Genomic DNA, 19,460 nt, shown 5'->3' on the forward strand with positions numbered 1-19,460 from the left:
ACGAAACATTAAATTTCCTCCCCTTTCAATTTAATAAAAATTAAATACAGTTGATCTGATTATTCTCCGGGCATAATTTAATAACATCTTACTTCAATACCAGTGAAATTAAAATTTAGTAACAATTTTTGGAAGCTTCTGGGCAGATTAAAATTTGATAGAAGTGCATTTGGCCATCAACCTCTGCTGTACAATTATTGCAGTTTTACAATTATTATTTCAAAATAAAGCTGGTCTTGAAATTACCATATTTTTCCAAGTTTACCACAACCTGTTTGCCGCCACTGTCACTGTCCATTTGCCATGGCCCATTTGCCACCCATTCAGTGAGGCTTGTTCACTATCGTTGCCCATCTGCCATGGCCCATTCGTTGTCGCTAATCCCCACCACCTACAACCGGCCAATAATGTGACACATGGAGGCCAAAAAGTGTATGAAGACTGAAAATGTGATGCGTGGAGGTCAAAAACAGCTGAAGGGTGAAGACTGGTAGGTGGGCAGGGCTTTGGCATCATTCAATGTATAAGATGCACTGCAATTTTCACCCACTTTTAGGGGGGAAATGCATTTTATACTCCAAAAAGTACGGTACAGTGGTACCTCTACTTAAGAACTTAATTCGTTCTGTGACAGGTTCTTAAGTAGAAAAGTTCTTAAGTAGAAACAAATTTTTCCATATTATTATTATTGTTGTTGTTGTTGTTGTTGTTGTTGTTTTGTATTATTATTATTATTATTATTATTATTATTATTATTATTATTATTATTATATTGTAAAAGCAAATAATGCGTGCAAACCCATTAGGAAAGAAATAAAAGCTCAGAATTTGGGTGGGAGGAGAAGGGGGGTCGCTACCGAAGGAAGAAGGTGAGGTGAGGGCAATCAAAAAAATCCAAAACTTTAAAGCTTAAAAAAAAAAAGAGGGACTCTGAGGCGGCAAGGAGGAGCACATGCCTCCAATACCCCCAGCACAAGGCTGCCTCCCATGCACTGGCTGCTACTGCTGCTACCTTCTGCCTCTTCCTTCCCATGCTGAAGGGATCCCCTCTCTTCTTGCTCGCTCGCTTACTTTGTAGCCGGTGCCTTTCCTTCGCTGTGGTGACTCCTCGGCTGTCCACAGCGAAAGGAGCGTTTCTTTTCTCTGGGCACTGGCAGTGGTTTATTCCCTGTCCAAGCGCCCAGAGAAAGGAAAATGCTTTGTTTGCTCTGGACTGCCAAAGCCCCCTTAAGCGCCACCAAAAGGCTCCTTTGGCACCCCAGATGGTCGGGATTAAGGGGGGAATGGCAGGAAACTGGCCGAGCCTTTGTGCCACTCTCAAATTTCCTGGGAAATTTTTCCGGGCTCAGATTCTTAAGTAGAAAATGGTTCTTAAGTACAGGCAAAAAAATTTTGAGCACCCGGTTCTTATCTAGAAAAGTTCTTAAGTAGAGGCATTCTTAAGTAGAGGTACCATTGTACTTCCTATTTTTTCAGTAATAGTGTATTAGAAGAATGCAACTGCAAGAACGTGAAAATAAAAATCTTCACAATATAGTTCTGCATAATTGTTTTTTTCAAATGTTTTTTTTTACCCCAAAAAAGTTTTCTAGAAGGGAAACCAGCTCTGGACTTTATAATTAAACTATTGTTGAATTGACTTAGCCAGTATTTTAAATGGTTTTCTTTTTCATGTTTTTATACACACACAAAACTTCACTCAGAACATCTGGAATTTTATGAAGATTAATGCTGACAATGTAAAAGTCCAAAGCATATGAACAGTTCATTGCTTGAGTAAATAAAAGCTGTTTTACCCTTTTTTCCCTGAGGGGAGTGAAAACATTAGCTATTTTTAAAAATAAAGTATTCTTCTTGCTGTTTGTGAGCTAACCAGACAGTTCATGTGTATAATGAACATCTGTGCTCCTGACTCAAGCAACTGCTGGCAATTTCCTTATTTTCAGCTCTGGAAGACTTGGATCTCAAAGATAAATTCATACATGATACATATTGATATGCTATGGTCCATTTGAGTTTCAAAAAATCTTTATCTGGGGAAGAAAGGTACTATTATTATTTAATCTTCATTTTACAATCAAAACACTACTGAGGATGAGAAGGCCCCAACTGAAATGTTCTAAGAGAAGATAATTGTGCTATTTTTTCTTCCCTCAAGTTTAAATAAATCCATCTTATATTGTCCGCTAAACCTATGGTTACAGGAGAATCAAGATATGTTTAAATAATCACGATGAACGTTGTTAGCACATTAAGAAAGTCTCATGGAAAAATCCCAAACCAAAAAGAATAGTCAAATTTTCTATCTTTGACTTTGGGTCATTTTGTATTGAATCCAGTCTGCCCAGTTATCTATCCTGTGCATTTTATAGCAATGACACATGCAAAGAATTCATTTAGTTTCTCAGCAATCTCCAGTTTCTTCTTGAGCATCCATTCCATTATTTTATTGTCTAACAACCCAACCACTTTGACCACTTTTGGGTTCGAATTTATAGGTGTTTATCAATTCATTTAATGCTTTAATTGACTTCTATAATTTCTTATAACATATGTATTTTCTGTAAATTTAGTGTCCTCATTAGGTTTACAATACTTAAAGAAAACTTTTTATAGAATGCTAGTAAATAGATATTCTGGACTCTTTCTGGACTATTTTTTTTAATTTAAATTATTTATAGAGCATCCATCCCACAGCAATTACTCTGGGCAATGTACAAGGTCGGCACAGCTATATAAAACCCCATTACAACTTGTTAAAGTAACCTCCAAAACAAAAGGGCACATATCATCATCACAGCTTGTCTAATTTCCTGACCCAAATACTTGGGGGAACACCAGATCATTAATCTAACCGGGTCAAGGTTATCCAGATCCCTAGGGAGGATGCTACATCCTACAACATCTTGAATCTCCAAAGACCTACACTAGGGTCCTCTTTATAGACTTTAGTTCAGCATTCAACACTATCATACTGGACATTCTCTTAACCAAACCAAATCAGCTAGCGGTACCTGAGCGGTACCTGAACAAACCTGTTCAGGTTTGTTCAGGTTTGTTCATCACAAGCTTCATAACAGACAGGAAGCAGCAGGTGAAGCTAAGCAAATAACATCAGATACCTGTACAATTAGCACAGGGGTCCCCCAAGGCTGTGTACTCTCACCATTTCTCTTCTCTCTATATACCAATGACTGCATCTCAAACGATCCATCTGTTAAACTACTGAAGTTTGCAGAGGATACAACAGTGATCAGACTCATTCAAGACAATGATGAATCCGCATAGAGGCGGGAGGTTGAACAACTAACCTTGTGATGCGACCGAAACAGTCTCAAACTGAACACACTCAAAACCGTAGAAATGGTGGTAGACTTTAAGAGAAATCCTCCCATCCTTCCACCTCTCACAATATTAAACAACACAGCATCAACACTAGAGACCTTCAAAGTCCTAGGTTTTATCATATCTCAAGACCTAAAATGATTACCTAACATCAAAAACATCATCAAAAAGCACAACAAAGAATGTTCTTTTTGCGCCAACTCAGGAAGCTCAAACTGCCCAAGGAGCTGCTGATACAATTCTACAGAAGAATCACTGAGTCTGTCATCTGCACCTCTATAACTGTCTGGTTTGGTTCTGCAACCCAACCGACATAGACTTCAGAGGATAATCAGAACTACAGAAAAAACAATTGCTGCTAATCTGCCTTCCATTGAGGACCTCTATACTGCATGAGTCAAAAAGGGGGCTGTGAAAATATTTACTGATCCCTCACATCCTGGACATAAACTGTTTCAACTCCTACCCTCAAAACGTCGCTACAGAGCACTGCACATAAAAACAACTAGACACAAGAACATTTTTCCCCGAATGCCATCACTCTGCTAAACAAATAATTCCCTCAAAACTGTGAAACTATTTACTAAGTCTGCACTACTATTACTACTAGCTTTTTTCTCATTATTCCTATCACCCATTTCCTCCCACTTATGACTGTATGACTGTAACTTGTTGCTTATATCCTTAAGATTTTTATTAATATCGATTGTTTCTTCATTGCTTATTTGACCCCTAAGATGATCATTAAGTGTTGTACAAATCTATATTTTTTTTATAGATTCTTGACAAATCTATATTTTTTTTATGTACACTGACAGCATCTGCAGCAAAGAAAAATTCCTTACACTTGGCCAATAAAATAATTCTATTCTATTCCAGGCAAAGCCACAGGCACGATTTCATTGGGTGCAAGGAATGGATGCAACAGACACATAAGACAAAACCAATGTAAATTCCTTCCACACTGGCAGCTGCCACCTACCTTTGGACAATAACTATAAATTTAGGAGGATCCCATATTGCACAACAGCTCAGTCTTGTCAGAGTTAAACCAAAGACTCCCCCTCCCTATTTAGACCCCACAGCATCCAAGAACAGCATCCAAGAACCAGGACAAGTGGCTGTATATAATAAACATACTATAATATAATAATAATAATAATAATAATAATAATAATAATTATTATTATTATTATTATTATTATTAATATAATATAATATAATATAATATAATATAATATAATATAATATAATATAATATAATATAATATAATATAATATAATATAATATAATATAATATAATATAATATAATATAATATAATATAATATAATATAATATAATATAATATAATATAATATAATATAATATAATATAATATATATGACCTCCATAGTGGTGCTTGGTCAGCCCATGGCAGAAATCTGTGATATTGCATCTCATGACCATAAATGACCTGAACAAAGGCTGCTGAAGATGACCAGGAAGGATATACAGTAGTACTTTCATCCTAAACTCATCAAAGGACACTGAAAAATGCAACCAATACCATGCCAGAATTAAGGCCAGGCCTCAATCCTGAGTGAAAGGATACCAGAGAATTTGCTTTTTCCTAAGCCCTTTCAAGCTGTAAGTCAACCACCTTCTCAACCCTCTTCTCCAAAAAGAAAATATTATAGACATTGTCAAAGACTGTTATCCAATCCTGCATAAATCTCAATTTTTATGATTTTAAATAAACTCTACACAGAAATAGATGTGTTCCTCTTAACATTTCCTGTCAATGTCTTTTTCATCAGTCCCTTCAATTTTAAGAATTTTCCCTTTTGTAGTCAAATATGACTATGGAACATCAACAGTTTTTCATTTAAAGTATCCTATTGGTTCCCCAATGCTTATAAACGATGGTTATCACATAAATAACTCTAGCATCCCCCCCCCCGTGTTCTTAATTATATGGATATTTATAAATTTGTTTTGTTTGTCATGAGCTAAGATTTATTATATTTTTCCTTTGTATGCTTGATGCCTTTCACCATCTCAAGATTGTTTTCAAAATTTTAATCATACGGCAATAGCATATCTCTATTTATGGTTAGAAACCACCACAAAAATTGTTAGAAATTTAGTACATCTGACTGTACATCCTCTTTCAAATAAAACTCAAACCCTATCCAATCAATTTCCTGATCTTTCTACGGTTTGGCATATAAATAAATAGTTATGATTTTTTAAATAACCATGTACAACAGAAGTGGGTTCCTCCCAGCAACTTGCTGGTGACATCATTGTCAGTGCTGGTCCGTGCGCACCGCCATCTTTTTTTTTAAATTTGTTGCAAATTTTTCCCTGTTTGGATAGCTTCCCCTCTTCCGCTGCTTGAAAAAGGGCCCTCCCTCCCGCTCCCGAGTTAATACCGACTTTTATTTCTTTACCCAAAGCACAGCTGATCAGCTTCTCAGCTGTGCTTCTGGCTGATTCCTGCTGCTGAGCATGTGCAGAAGCCAAATTGAATGAGGGGACGTACAAGCGGAGCAAGCGAGCGTGAGCAAAATGTGGCAATGCGAATCGGTGGGGAAGGTAATAGGAACCCATCCCTGATATGCAAATGTTCTATAAGGTTTCAATTAATTCTACAAAATGTTTTTGTTGTCCATGCAACAACTAACTTCTGATGATGCTGGCTCTTACAGAAGCACCAAGAATATTTTCCAAAGAACACTTGTCACTTGATGATTGCTGAGAAGAACTTTGTGATATACAATTAGCAAATTTATCTGCAATAATAGCTAGAAAAATTGTTCCACTGGGTAAATACTTCAACTTACCTATTTTAGAAAGATAAGAACATTTTAGTGTTTTATAGCTGACAGTGGAGCAAAATAAATAAATAAAAGCAAGAAAGAGTAAAACACTAAAGAAAAAATAACACTAGAGCATGTCATGTTATAATCTTGCAGACAAATGTATATGCTTTCATGCTGCTTTAAGATGTAAGGTATAGCAAAATTTAAAGTATACAGTACTCATTGAAAATACAGCAATGCACCTATTGTTTATATCAGTGTTTCCCAAACCTGGCAACTTGAAGATATTTGGACTTCAACTCCCAGAATTCCCCAGCCAGCAAATGCTGGCTGGGGAATTCTGGGAGTTGAAGTCCAAATATCTTCAAGTTGCCAAGGTTGGGAAACACTGGTTTATATAATAATTTGTAAAATTTGCTACGACTTATGACTGTAAATTATATAGTAACAATTTAGATTAATATTACTCACCAATTTCAATCTCTGCAAAGGTATCCTGCTCGTGTCTATTGGTGTTCTCTCCGTGACATTACCAAACCTGACTTCAGGTATAGCAATTGCACACATGACATGAGCCCACCTATAAAATTATAGAAAGTACATGCATGCAAAGACAAAAGAAATGCAAACATTAAAAAAATAAAAGAAAAATGCATGTAATTGTTTTTGCACATTTCCAAAACTACACGTAAATCAAGATCATGGTTTTAAATATTTTGAAGTGTTGAATTCATTTTTAATATGACCTTCAGGTAGACATATCAAATAAAAGTACTGCATTTGATTTATTTATTTTTACTCTGTTATTATTTTACATCAATTATGCAATTTTTGAAACTTAATTCATTTTTTTTATTTTTTTAAAAAGATATAGAGGCAATATTAGTTATTTTAATTCATTTAAAGCAGCATATGTTGATTTAATCTCTATAACAATAATATATCTGATAAAGATAAAAACATATAAATACAATTAATTATTTATTTTATTCTATTTATTAGACTTGTTTGCCGTACATCTCACCAAGAGGCAACTCTGGGAGGTTTACAAACATTAAAAGCTATTAAAATATTTAAGCAATAAATAATAATAGCAATTATTTATGATTAAAAATGGGAAGGAAGGACAGGAATGCACATGGGGGGAGGTGTCTTATTTTAATCCATCAGCCACGTCCAAAATAATGCATCCTTGTAGGTTGAATAAAACATTTAAATATCCAACTATTCATTTGATAGATTTCTATCTCTTTATTGGAGCCTTGGATGTAGAAAGCTTTCCATATGAAATGATCTACCACATGATTCTTCCAGGTCAATCATTTTAAAAAATTGATTATACGGGTGAGCTTATTCATACAAATACAATTATTTATTTATATACAGTTACATTCAAAATAATATTCCATCCTGCATATAATGCCTTTATTTTGGAATCCATCTGCCTGTCTGCCTGTTTGTTTATCTCCTGAAAATAAATATTGCTGCAAACTTTCTAATATGCCTAATATGATGAGAAAATGTTTTTTGTTTCAGTAATAATATTTTTTAAATCAGTTTGTTCAAAGGATAAGTGCCAAATGTGAGGTTTATATGAGCATATTAATGCACTACCATATTATTTGATCTGAGGTTTTTATTTTGTATTTTGTTTAATTTTATTTGATTTACTATGTACTGTTAGTACAGTACATTTTATAAGATAGAATTTATTTGTTCTTTAATTGCAAACTGGTTACCTATAGTGTTGGGCGAACCCAACGAAGTTCGGGTTCGGGTTTGGGAGAGCGCCGGGAAGTGCCCCGGCTGTTTCTGAAGGTGACAGCTGGGCGGCGGCGCTTCCTGGCGCTCTCCTGAACCCGAACCCGAACTTTTTGTCGAACTTTTGCAAAAATTCGGGTTCGGTGCGAGCCCGAACTTTGCAGGTTCAGTTCGCCCAACACCAGTTACCTATTCAGTATTCCAATATTACCGCAGAATTAAACTGAGCTAGCATTGGTGTTTTGGAATATTCAAATTCAGTTTAAAAATTTATTATTATTATTATTCATGCTTAGTTTGGAACTTGTAACTGTACATTCATCTTTCTGTAATATTCTATATTAGAGTTATATCAAACTTAGTCTCTAACTTGACAAAATATTGGAATTTCATTATTTTATAGCACCAGTGGATCTATCCTGACTATTTTATCCACATAGATAATACACATAAAGATATAAAAAAATCTGGAGAACTCATTATGTTTTGTGATATAGCTTTATAAACAGTTTTTTACCTACATTTAACTTAATTTTTAGCCAATAATTGTTTTTAGACAGAAAATTCATGTCATAAAATTAATTTCTTCTGCATTTTTAAGTGAATCTGATTCATAGTTCTCAAAGTAACATGCACATTCAAACATAATTATCCTTCAGATACCATGCTTTTCAAAATTAATATTTTGAATAATATTTAAAGAAAAATGGTATATATTCAGGGCAATTTTTCAAGACAAGAACGAAGATTTCTTGTTTTTTTTAATTGGAATATAGTGAGATTTGAGAGAAGGAATTTATGATTAGCAATTGCAATAGAAGTTAAACCATTTCATAGTGCTTTACAGAACTTTACAGCAATTTACAATGTCAACATATCGCCCTGAACAACCTGGGTCTTCATTTTACCGATCTCAGAAGGATGGAAGGCTGAGTCATCCTCAAGCCCCATCAGGATCGAACTCCAGACTATGGGCAGTTAGCCTAGATTGCTGCATTCTAACAATTGCATCACCAGGGCAATGTATTACACCTACATTGCTTTGAACATAAGCCTGGCATCTGAATGAAATAGATAAATACAGTAGATACAGTATAACACTGAACAAATGAAGTGAATATGGAACCATTTACTGTGTTCCAAAATGAAACGTATCAGTGGGAAAATAATAATAGGCAGGCTTGTATATTAAAGCATATGATAAAATAAGATATTGTAATGACTTATCACAGTTTCCTTTAAAAATAGCAGTTTATCCATGGACAAGATCATCTGTTACTTTTTCATTAACATGATGTCCCAATTCTCATTGTTAGAAACTGAAAATGAATGGAGCTGTTTATACCACATTTACCCTAATTTTCTTTTCTTTTTTTTAATATCTTTATTAATTTTCATAAAAAGGACAAACAGGACATACATACATTTACCATATATTTGGGGCTACACTTATTGTAGAAGTCTTTCTAATACAGAAAAGAAATATACTAATATTTTGTAAAATCAACATAGTAACTTAAATAGTAATTTACCCTAATTTTCAAACCACTACTTCAATTCTCATGTCACAGAGAGAAAATTACTGAGGAAACTTGCAGATGCTATTGAATTACATATCCCAGCAATTCCAGTCAGCATTTAATTCAACACCAGTCCAACTAGTGTATGGGATTGCCCTTTTCAGAGGTCAATATTGTTGATAAAATAACAAAGGTGGAACAGACAGAACTTATTGGCTAAGTTACTTACTTTTTGTCAGTAGTTTGCTTGAGTGCTCCACCTCTCAAATTACAGAGACAACATTCCTATGGGAAGGAAGGGGAGGGAGAAGAGGAGAGGAGAGAAAGAATAAACTTTATATAATTGATTTTAAGATAAAAATAATTAATCTCAATATTATTTTTACCATCAAAAAATGGCATAATATAAAAATAACAATGTTTAATGGCTTTCAGTGCTTTTTTCAAGATATTAAAATATTTTTAATAGGATTCCTCAAAAAAGTTGATGGAAGTAGAGAAATCACATGACATTCTGGAAATAGTATTTATACAAAATTTTACACTTAAATCTGCTGAATTATTTCGGACGGATTACAGATAGTCCAAACACAATTGAATCCAACATCTCTGATGTTAAGTGAAGCATTTGTTAAGTGAGTTTTGCCCCAATTGTACAATTTTTCTAGTCATAGTTGTTAAATGAATCATGGCTATTAAGTGACTCTGGCTTCCCCATTGACTTTGCTTATCAGAAGGTCACAGAAGGTGACCATGTGACCCCAGGACACTGCAACTGACAAATATGAGTCAGTTGCTAAGGATCTGAATTTTGATCACATGATCATAAGGATGCTGCAACAGTCATAAGTGTGAAAATGGCTGTAAGTCACTTTTTCCAAACCTGTTGGAATTATTATTATTATTATTTATTAGATTTGTATGCTGCCCCTCTCCGTAGACTCGGGGCGGCTCACAGCACAATAAAACAATTCATAACAAATCTAATAATTTACAATTTAAAATATTAAAAAAACCCCATTATTAAGCAAACATACATACAGTCATACCATACATAAATTGTATAGGCCCGGGGGAGATGTTTCAATTCCCCCATGCCTGACGACAAAGGTGGGTTTTGAGTAGTTTACGAAAGGCAAGGAGGGTAGGGGCAGTCCTATTTTCTGGGGGGAGCTGGTTCCAGAGAGTCGGGGCCGCCACAGAGAAGGCTCTTCCCTGGGGCCCGCCAACCGGCATTGTTTAGTTGACGGGACCAGGAGAAGGCCCACTCTGTGGGACCTAACCGGTCTCTGGGATTTGTGCAGCAGAATCTGCACGAATCCCAGAATCGTGCAGAATCATGTAATGGTCACTAAATGAACTGTTGTAAGTCGAGGACTACCTGTACAATGAAGTCTCTGCTTGAAAATCTCCAGGGATAATAATACCATTCCTCCGGTTGCCAGCTCTTACCATCAGAAAATTCTTTCTAACACTTACACTGAATATATTTTCCAGTTGTTTTATATGACAAGTCCACTTTTTCCTCACTATGATCATCCTTCAGAAGTCTTAAGACAGCCCTTAGTCTTCTTCTTACAGGTTAAACATTTGTCATTCCTTTACTGCTTATAGGATTAGATTTCTTCTGGCTCTTTGTCTCCCTATCTGTCTCTTTCTCTCTCTGAGTGTGCCTGCTAGAACTTCATTCCCCTAAAATTACGTTTATATAAAGTAAGCTATCTTGTTTATAAAATTTAATTGATGACACAAATACAACCCATTTTTTCTTGCATACATAAGACACTTTCGTAAATAGAAATACAAAATACAAACACGTGCATCCTTCCTTCCTTCGAGTAGAAACTACAAAAAAGAAGGGGGAGAAACAGGATGTATTTACAGTGAGGAGGAAGAAAAACTGTATTGGAAGGAAAGGGATGAGAAGAGGTAAAGTAAAAGAAACAACTAGATTGAGATGTAAAGAAAAGAGAGATCAGTATTGTTTAAACGTCACAAAAAGCATTACTTTAAGAGGCAAGCTGATTCTTTCAAAAAAAATTGAATGTATTTGGAATATGGAGTATGATGATTTTAATCACCCGCACTCATTCATTCACACAGCATCACTGATTCCTCTGGGCTAGTGTAAAAGCTCCCACATACTCATTGGTAATAACTGAGTGGGTAGAACCTCATGTTCCTATAAGAAGAATACATTTTTGGTAGGACTTTCTCCAAAGAAAACATGCTCATTCATAGTCTTCAATTCATCTGATTGAAAGAATGATCATTCTTTCTAAAATCTGAAAAATCTTTATAGCCTCCGGAGCAGGATAGGGGGGAAATATGTGGATTCACAAATGACTTTTCAAAGAATTATGATTACTGATTTTTCTCTTACTGGTAAATCATAAGCTTCCCAAGAGGGGCAGATTCTGAGATACAATGAATAAAAGAAAGCAGGAAGCAGTATCAGCTTGAGTCTGTGGTACCAGCTTATTATGTCAAAAGTAGAGAGATCACTGTCATTCTTCATAAATTTAAACGGACAACTATCTGAAGGAAGGCTGCTCATTAAGATATTTTCCTAGTGGAATGATCCCACAGCTGTATAAGAACCAACTGATTCATCATATCAAAATCAAGACACTCCCCTTGCAGATTACACTGTGCTTCCCATATTTCTCACGAGCAAATGATAGAGCAAGGAGTCCAAAAATATAACCAGGAAAATCAAGTATCATCTCAAATGTACTCGGGGTACCACCTTTGGCAAGAACAAAATGTATTGAAAAACAGCCTGCATAGCATCAAACTCCTAGATCCTGCAGAAATGGACTATCACTTTTTTTTAAAAAAAATATTTTTTTATTGATTTTTAACAATTTAAAATCACACAACATAAAACAGTGCATAGTGAAATGTGAATTGTGCCCACCACCCCAACATACACACATTCCCCACCACCAAATTGGGGGTATTTCTTTTATAATCCACTTAACCCAAGAGCAATATCTCTGTCTACATATTATAGAGTGATTCTAGTTTATTTCTTGTAGCTTGGTCTCGGATTCTGCTCGTCATATATCGTCTTACCTTGTCCCACCGTCCCATCAGCCATCCCAAATCAGTTTCATTATCCAAATTTATCCTTTTTTCCATAATTTCAAATTGAATATGATCCACCATGTACCTATACCAATTTTGCATTGTCCATTTTGTCGCATCCTTCCAACCCAAAACTATTACTGCCTGAGCACTTTCTATTGCTGCTTTTTTTATTTCTCTAAATTCTAAATTCTCCCATAGTGGACTATCACTATTAAAAGTGCTGTTTTTTGAAATATAAGATGTAACCAACAAATAGACATGGATTCAAAAAGATTCTTACTTAACGAGTGATTAAGAAAAAGGAGTCTTCCACCTAGACAAAAGGCTACAAAAAAGTTTCAATGTAATAAAAGATATAAAACACTATGCTAAAATGAGAACAGGAATAAAGAGATGAACTGAATTTCCTCATAAAAGATTTTTTTTAAAAAAAATGTCTCTGTTGATGGGTTGTGAGACATGTCAATTATTTATTACATTAAGCATAACTGTGTCACTGATACGATTCTTCACTTCATTAACTGTCTTAATAGTAAATATCACAGAAATATAGCAGTTTTATTATTAATGGAAAGTGGCAATACTTTCCTTTCTACATAAAGAAGACAGAACGCATATTTAGTGCTTCACTTGACTTTGGAATTCACTCAGATTTGAAGGGATTGAGCAATGGAAGCCAGATAAGCACTGATGATCTATCTATCTGAGAAAAATAAAGGTAACATCTGCTCTCTTGGGCAGAAAGGTAGGATATTAATTGAATAAATAATAATAATCTCAACTTAAACTCTGTTGAGGGGCTACACATCATTTCATACCGTGTTTCCCCGAAAGTAAGACAGTGTCTTACTTTCTTTTTATCCCCAAAAGCCCCACTATGTCTTACTTTCGGGGTATGTCTTATATTGGAAAAAACGGTGCGCGCTGGAGTCAGAAAAAGACATAGACAGACGGGGAGGGAGACGGCCGGCAAGGCCCGGAGTGCGCTGCCAGCTGGGAAGAAAGGAAGGAGGGAGGGAGGCGCCCCCCGCCCCCGCTGCTTTCCCCGCCGCGCCGCTCCCAAGCGCCTTCCTCGCCCTCGCCGCCTTCTCGCTCTCCAGGTCCAGCTAGATGAGAGGGACGCAGCAATACCCCCGTGTTTCCCCGAAAGTAAGACATACTTTCGGGGTACGGCTTATATTAGCCGACCCCCCTGAAACCCCCGATACGTCTTACAATCGGGGGTGTCTTACTATCGGGGAAACAGGGTAGGTAAATCTGAACCCAAAACAGACTGTCAAGCAACTCCACATTCATTCCTTAATGCAGTGTTTCCCAACCTTGGCAACTTGAAGATATCTGGACTTCAACTCCCAGAATTCCCCAGCCAGCATTCGCTGGCTGGGGAATTCTGGGAGTTGAAGTCCAAATATCTCCAAGTTGCCAAGGTTGGGAAACACTGCCTTAATGTGAGGCACGAACCATTAAAACTGGTTTACAGATAATCCTTGACTTACGATCACAACCGAGCAAAACATTTCTGTTGCTGAGACATTTGTTAAGTGAGTTTTGCCTCTGTTTTACAACCTTTCTTACCACGGTTGTTATGTGAATCACTGCTTGGTTAAATTGGTTAAGTTAGAAGCATGGCTGTTAAGTGAATTTGCTTCTTCACTGACTTTACTTGTCAGAAGATTGAAAACGATTATCCCATGATTCTGGGACACTACAACTGTCATAAATATAAGTCCATATGCCAAGAGCATGGTACCATGGTCTTTCAAGACTGAAGGATGTCAATGCAAAAAAATGCCAAGAGTCTGAATTTTGATTATATGACCATGGCAAAAGTTATAAGTGTGAAAAAAAATTCAATTATTGCATTTTTGAACAATCATTAAACAAACTGTTGGAAGTCAAGGGCTACCTGTATTAAAAAAAACTTTCTAGCTTGCTAAATAAATCACCACTGTATAAAATTAGTGAAAAATGCAAAATGAAATTAAAGAAGCTTCATTCTTTGTCATTTGCTGTTCGTAAAATATTTGATGTCTCAAGAGAGTTAATGTAAATTTTTTACTACCTTCATATTTATAAATAAAATATAAACTGCTTTTGTCCCATACGCGGGAAAACTGTTCTTTGTCTTGTAAAAGAAGATGATGTTCTCCAAAATGGTAACTACTACCAACTATAAATACCCACAAACTACAGCCTCAGGGCACCAAACCAACTAATAATATCAACTAAATAAACAGCATCCTCATACTGATCAAAGACATCACTTTGCTAAACAAATAATTCCCTCAACACTGTCAAACTATTTACTGTACTAAGTCTGCACTACTATAACTACTAGTTTTTTCTCATCATTCCTATCACCCATTTCCTCCCATTAATGACTGTATGATTGTTGCTTGTATCCTTAAGATTTTTTATTAATATTGATTGTTTCTTCATTGCTTATTTGACTCCTATAGTCATTAAGTGTTGTACTTCATGATTCTTGACAAATCTATCTTTTCTTTTATGATTGGACACACAAGGAATTTGTTTGGGTGCATACTAATCTTGTTATTAGAGTTTTTAAAGTTTTTTAGCTATATTAATTGGATTTTTTAGAAATGTATATTGTTTATTGTTTTGATATGTTGTGAGCCATCCCGAGTCCTCGGAGAGAGGCAGCATACAAATCCAATAACGAGAGGGAGGGAGGGAGGGAGGGAGAGAGAGAGAGAGAGAAATACACACACTGAGAATATATGCACCAAGATAAATTGGCCAATAGAGACCTATATTCTATTCTAATCAGGACCATATGACCGCAATCAACATAGGTGATACTGGGCTATGATCTATTTTTGGGAAACTGGAAATGTTTTCAGGAAAGCAGAGTCAATGGGTCAGTATCAGCCAAAGCAGGACAAAGGTGGATTTATAGATGACTGATATTACAATTTAAGTTTTTCCTTTGTTAAATAATGTAAGTCATCTAGTAGTACACATGCAAGGCACACTGTCAGATTACATACCTGGATAATGGTGCATAAGCTAACCTACCTCTCCCGCTCCTGACAAAAAGCTGTGACCTTAATAATTGCTATCATTGTTAGATAAGTATACTTAAAAGATGTGCCCCTAGACAAGTGCTACAGACTAGATTTCATTTTCTCTACAAGCACATCTTATCTGATAGGTCAGAAGGTTATTTCCTCATCAAGCACATGCTATAGTGATTATATCTGAACATAATCTTCAATTTAAATAGTCTCATTAAAAGCTATGAATTTTATGGAGTGTAAATGTGGAGAGAGTCTATTAAAATGAACAAAAAAAAAAGCCAAAGTATAATTCCTACAGTAAATTGATTTATCTTTTTTGTCAATTATTCTTCTGGTGGCTGGATGAGGAAAAAAATCAGAAATCATTGTCAAGACAAATCATTCCTATATGAGTACTTTGCTTTGCTTTTTAAGGAATGGAATGGAATGGAATGGCTTTCCAAAAACTTCGTATATTGTGAACTTTGAACTTTGTATACACATACAATGACAACAAAGTATTTAATTTATTTTAAACATTTTTTTTCTATTTGTCGCACATATGTAGCTTAGTAGCCATCAATGTTACTAATAAAGGAGAATATTTGCACATCAGGGTTCCCACTAGCACTGATGATTGGGTAATGAAACATCTGCAAGAAAACAAGCAAGCTCAGAGAGCACTAAGGACCTTGCAAACATCAATGTTTTTTTAATTTAATATTGCCTTTTAGTGAAAATTCTTTGTATTTACCTGTCCTAATTACCCTGATGTTGTCAATTTAATTTTGAATATTCAGATACAATCCCCTTATGCAGTTTAATAACCGTAATAAAGTCATTTCAATTTCCACTTACATATGTAAGTGTAAACACAGCAAAGCCAAAAAAAGTAGAACTTCCAAACCCAACAGCCAAAATCCATTTATCTACAACATCTGCTGAAATAAAAATGCTTTTTACTTATATTCTGACCTTTTTGCAAAAGATTTCCCAGGCCTGGGAATAGTTCTTTTTTATATTTTTACTAGATCTTGTCATATAGTATCTATTTGGGTCTTTACGTATGACAGCCAACACTCTGAATCATGTCTGAAAACAGATGGTAGCTAGTTATGCTTGGCGTGAAGTGGACACAGGTGGGAGCAGCTTTCAAAGTAATGGCTCCAGCCCTGCAAACAATGCATCTGCTTTATGATCCAGACATAATTCCTATGCATTTCCATGTATTGCAAAGCACTTCATTCAAAGAATCTGCACAATTCTAGTTAGCTGTGTAGTTTTTTTAAAAAAAATAATAGAGTCTTGTATCTCTGCTTTCTATTAATTATTTCTATACAGCTTTCTGGAACTTCTCAGTTTTTCAAATTGCATGCAAAGAGCATTTCAAAACATAATTCAACTGATAAATTTAAATTCAAATTAAATTAAGCATAATTACATAAGTGATCAGTCTGCAAGATCTGACAACTTGAAGAATAGGAATGATACATTATGGTTAAGCATAACAATGCCATCTAACCCAGAGTCAAAACTTTAGTATTCAAGTTTAGAAATGAATCCAAAAATACCCTGAAACAGTATTTCCAGGGGGGAAAGGAGGTTATGTTTAGTGCAGCCTGAATTCCAATTCCTTGATCTCCCTATTATTCTGTCTCATCTTCAATAAATGTTATCACTCATGTCAGTACCAATGGACACTCATTTACAATTTTAAAAACATCCTTGGATTTTGATACCAAGAAAAGGAGCTATGTCATCACCAGCACTTAGTACCAGTAAAAATTAAATGTATTTTATCACCTATATCTACAGGGTTGATTGATTGATTGATTGATTGATTGATTGATTGATTGATTGATTGATTGGATTTGTATGCCGCCCCTCTCCGTGGACTCGGGGCAGCTAACAACAGTATAAAAACAGAATGTAGAAATCCAATACTAAAACAGCTAAAAACCCTTGTTATAAAACCAATCATACATACAAACATACCATGCATAAATTGTAGAAGCCTAGGGGGAAAGATTATCTTAGTTCCCCCATGCCTGACGGCAGAGGTGGGTTTTGAGGAGCTTATGAAAGGCAAGGAGGGTGGGGGCTATTCTAATCTCTGGGGGAGTCGGTTCCAGAGGGCCGGGGCCGCCACAGAGAAGGCTCTTCCCCTGGGTCCCGCCAACCCACATTGTTTAGTTGACGGGACCCAGAGAAGGCCCACTCTGTGGGACCTAACTGGTCACTGGGATTCGTGCAGCAGAAGGCGGTCCCTGAGATAATCTAATATTCTATCTAGGTTTCTAAAAAATAATTGTTAAAACCATGGGCATGCTTGAACGTTTGTTCTCAATATCCCTAACAGAGGAATATTTTATATGAATCTTCCCTAATATGCATGGACATTAACATACATTGCAGACCAGCTTTTTAAAAGAGCAAATTTCTTTAATGTCATTGTAGTTACTGTATACTAATTTCTCCACTGCAGGCTTTTAAAATGTCAGTTTTACAAATATACAATCATTTTTCCCCTCTGCCTTATTTAGAACATGTACCATCCAACTCAATCAGTGTGACTCTGGGCAGTGTGCAAAAGTCAAGCAACAAATGCAAAAGAAAACAACACATTCAATTAAAAATCAACTAAAATATACTATAGCTCCAGAACCAAAATATACTATAGCTCTGCTCATTTTGACCCAAAGGCCTGAGCCAGGTTTGGATTGCTTTTCTAAAGGTTCAAGGTTAATGACACAGGTTGTCCAATGGCAGGATTTTTAAAAATCACTACCAGTTCTGTGGGCATGGCTTGATGGATGTGGCAGGGGAAAGATACTGTAAAATCTCCATGCAGCTGTGAGAGCAATCATGGGCTTTCCCAAATATGCCCATGTTACACCAACACTCCGCAGTCTGCATTGGTTGCCGATCAGTTTCCGGTCACAATTCAAAGTGTTGGTTATGACCTATAAAGCCCTTCATGGCACCAGACCAGATTATCTCAGGGACCGCCTTCTGCTGCACGAATCCCAGCGACCAGTTAGGTCCCACAGAGTGGGTCTTCTCTGGGTCTCGTCAACTAAACAATGCTGCTTGGCGGGACCCAGGGGAAGAGCCTTCTCAGTGGCGGCCCCGGCCCTCTGGAACCAACTTCCCCAGAGATTAGAATTGCCCCCACCCTTCTTGCCTTTAGTAAGCTACTTAAAACCCACCTCTGCTGCCAGGCATGGGGGAATTGAGATTCCCTCTCCCCGTAGGCCTTTACAATTTTATGCATGGTATGTCTGTATGTATGTTTGGTTTTTTATATTAATGGGTTTTTAATCGTTTTTAATATTGGATTATTATTGCACGCTGTTTTATGATTGCTGTTAGCCGCCCCGAGTCTTCGGAGAGGGGCGGCATATAAATCCAATAAATAAATAAATAAATAAATTCTAATCCTGATCCAGGGGAAGGATACTATAAAATCTCCATTCCCTCCCCACTCCAGGGAAAGATTACTGCAAAATCCCCATTTCCTCCCAATCAGCTGGGACTTGGGAGGCAGAGAATAGATGGGGCGGGTATTTACTGGTTCTCTGAATTCTTCAAAATTTACATTGCCGGTTCTCTAGAACTGATCAGAACCTGCTGAATAGCACCTCTGAGGTAGTCCTCACTTAACTTCCATAATTGACCCTCGAATTTCTGTTCTTAGTCATTGCAGTCACACAACATGTTATCACATAACTTGACTTGGTTTTAGAACTGCTTTTGCAATGATCAGAAAGGTAATCTCAGTTAAACTTAGAGGAAAGAAGTTACAAATTGCAGTCATCTGACTGCAGGATGCTGCATCATCATTAATTATGAGCCGCTAACTAAGTACCTGAAACAAGATCATGTATTGGGGGGCGCACAGTTGTAACTTCACA

General features: G+C 36.2%; 1 protein-coding gene across 2 annotated transcripts in view; it reads right to left on the reverse strand.

The window, feature by feature from the left end:
* KDM4C (lysine demethylase 4C) overlaps positions 1–19,460 on the reverse strand; it is a 228,741-nt gene that overhangs the window by 51,878 nt on the left and 157,403 nt on the right. For both annotated transcript variants that reach the window (XM_070742570.1, XM_070742571.1), the window contains exons 17-18: positions 9,663–9,718; positions 6,624–6,732 (exon numbers count right to left, since the gene is read on the reverse strand). In XM_070742570.1, the coding sequence (XP_070598671.1) occupies positions 6,624–6,732; positions 9,663–9,718 (165 nt within the window). The remainder of the gene's footprint in view (positions 1–6,623; positions 6,733–9,662; positions 9,719–19,460) is intronic.

Source organism: Erythrolamprus reginae, chromosome 2 (genome assembly GCF_031021105.1).
Source record: "Erythrolamprus reginae isolate rEryReg1 chromosome 2, rEryReg1.hap1, whole genome shotgun sequence".
In the NCBI taxonomy this organism is placed as follows: domain Eukaryota; kingdom Metazoa; phylum Chordata; class Lepidosauria; order Squamata; family Dipsadidae; genus Erythrolamprus; species Erythrolamprus reginae.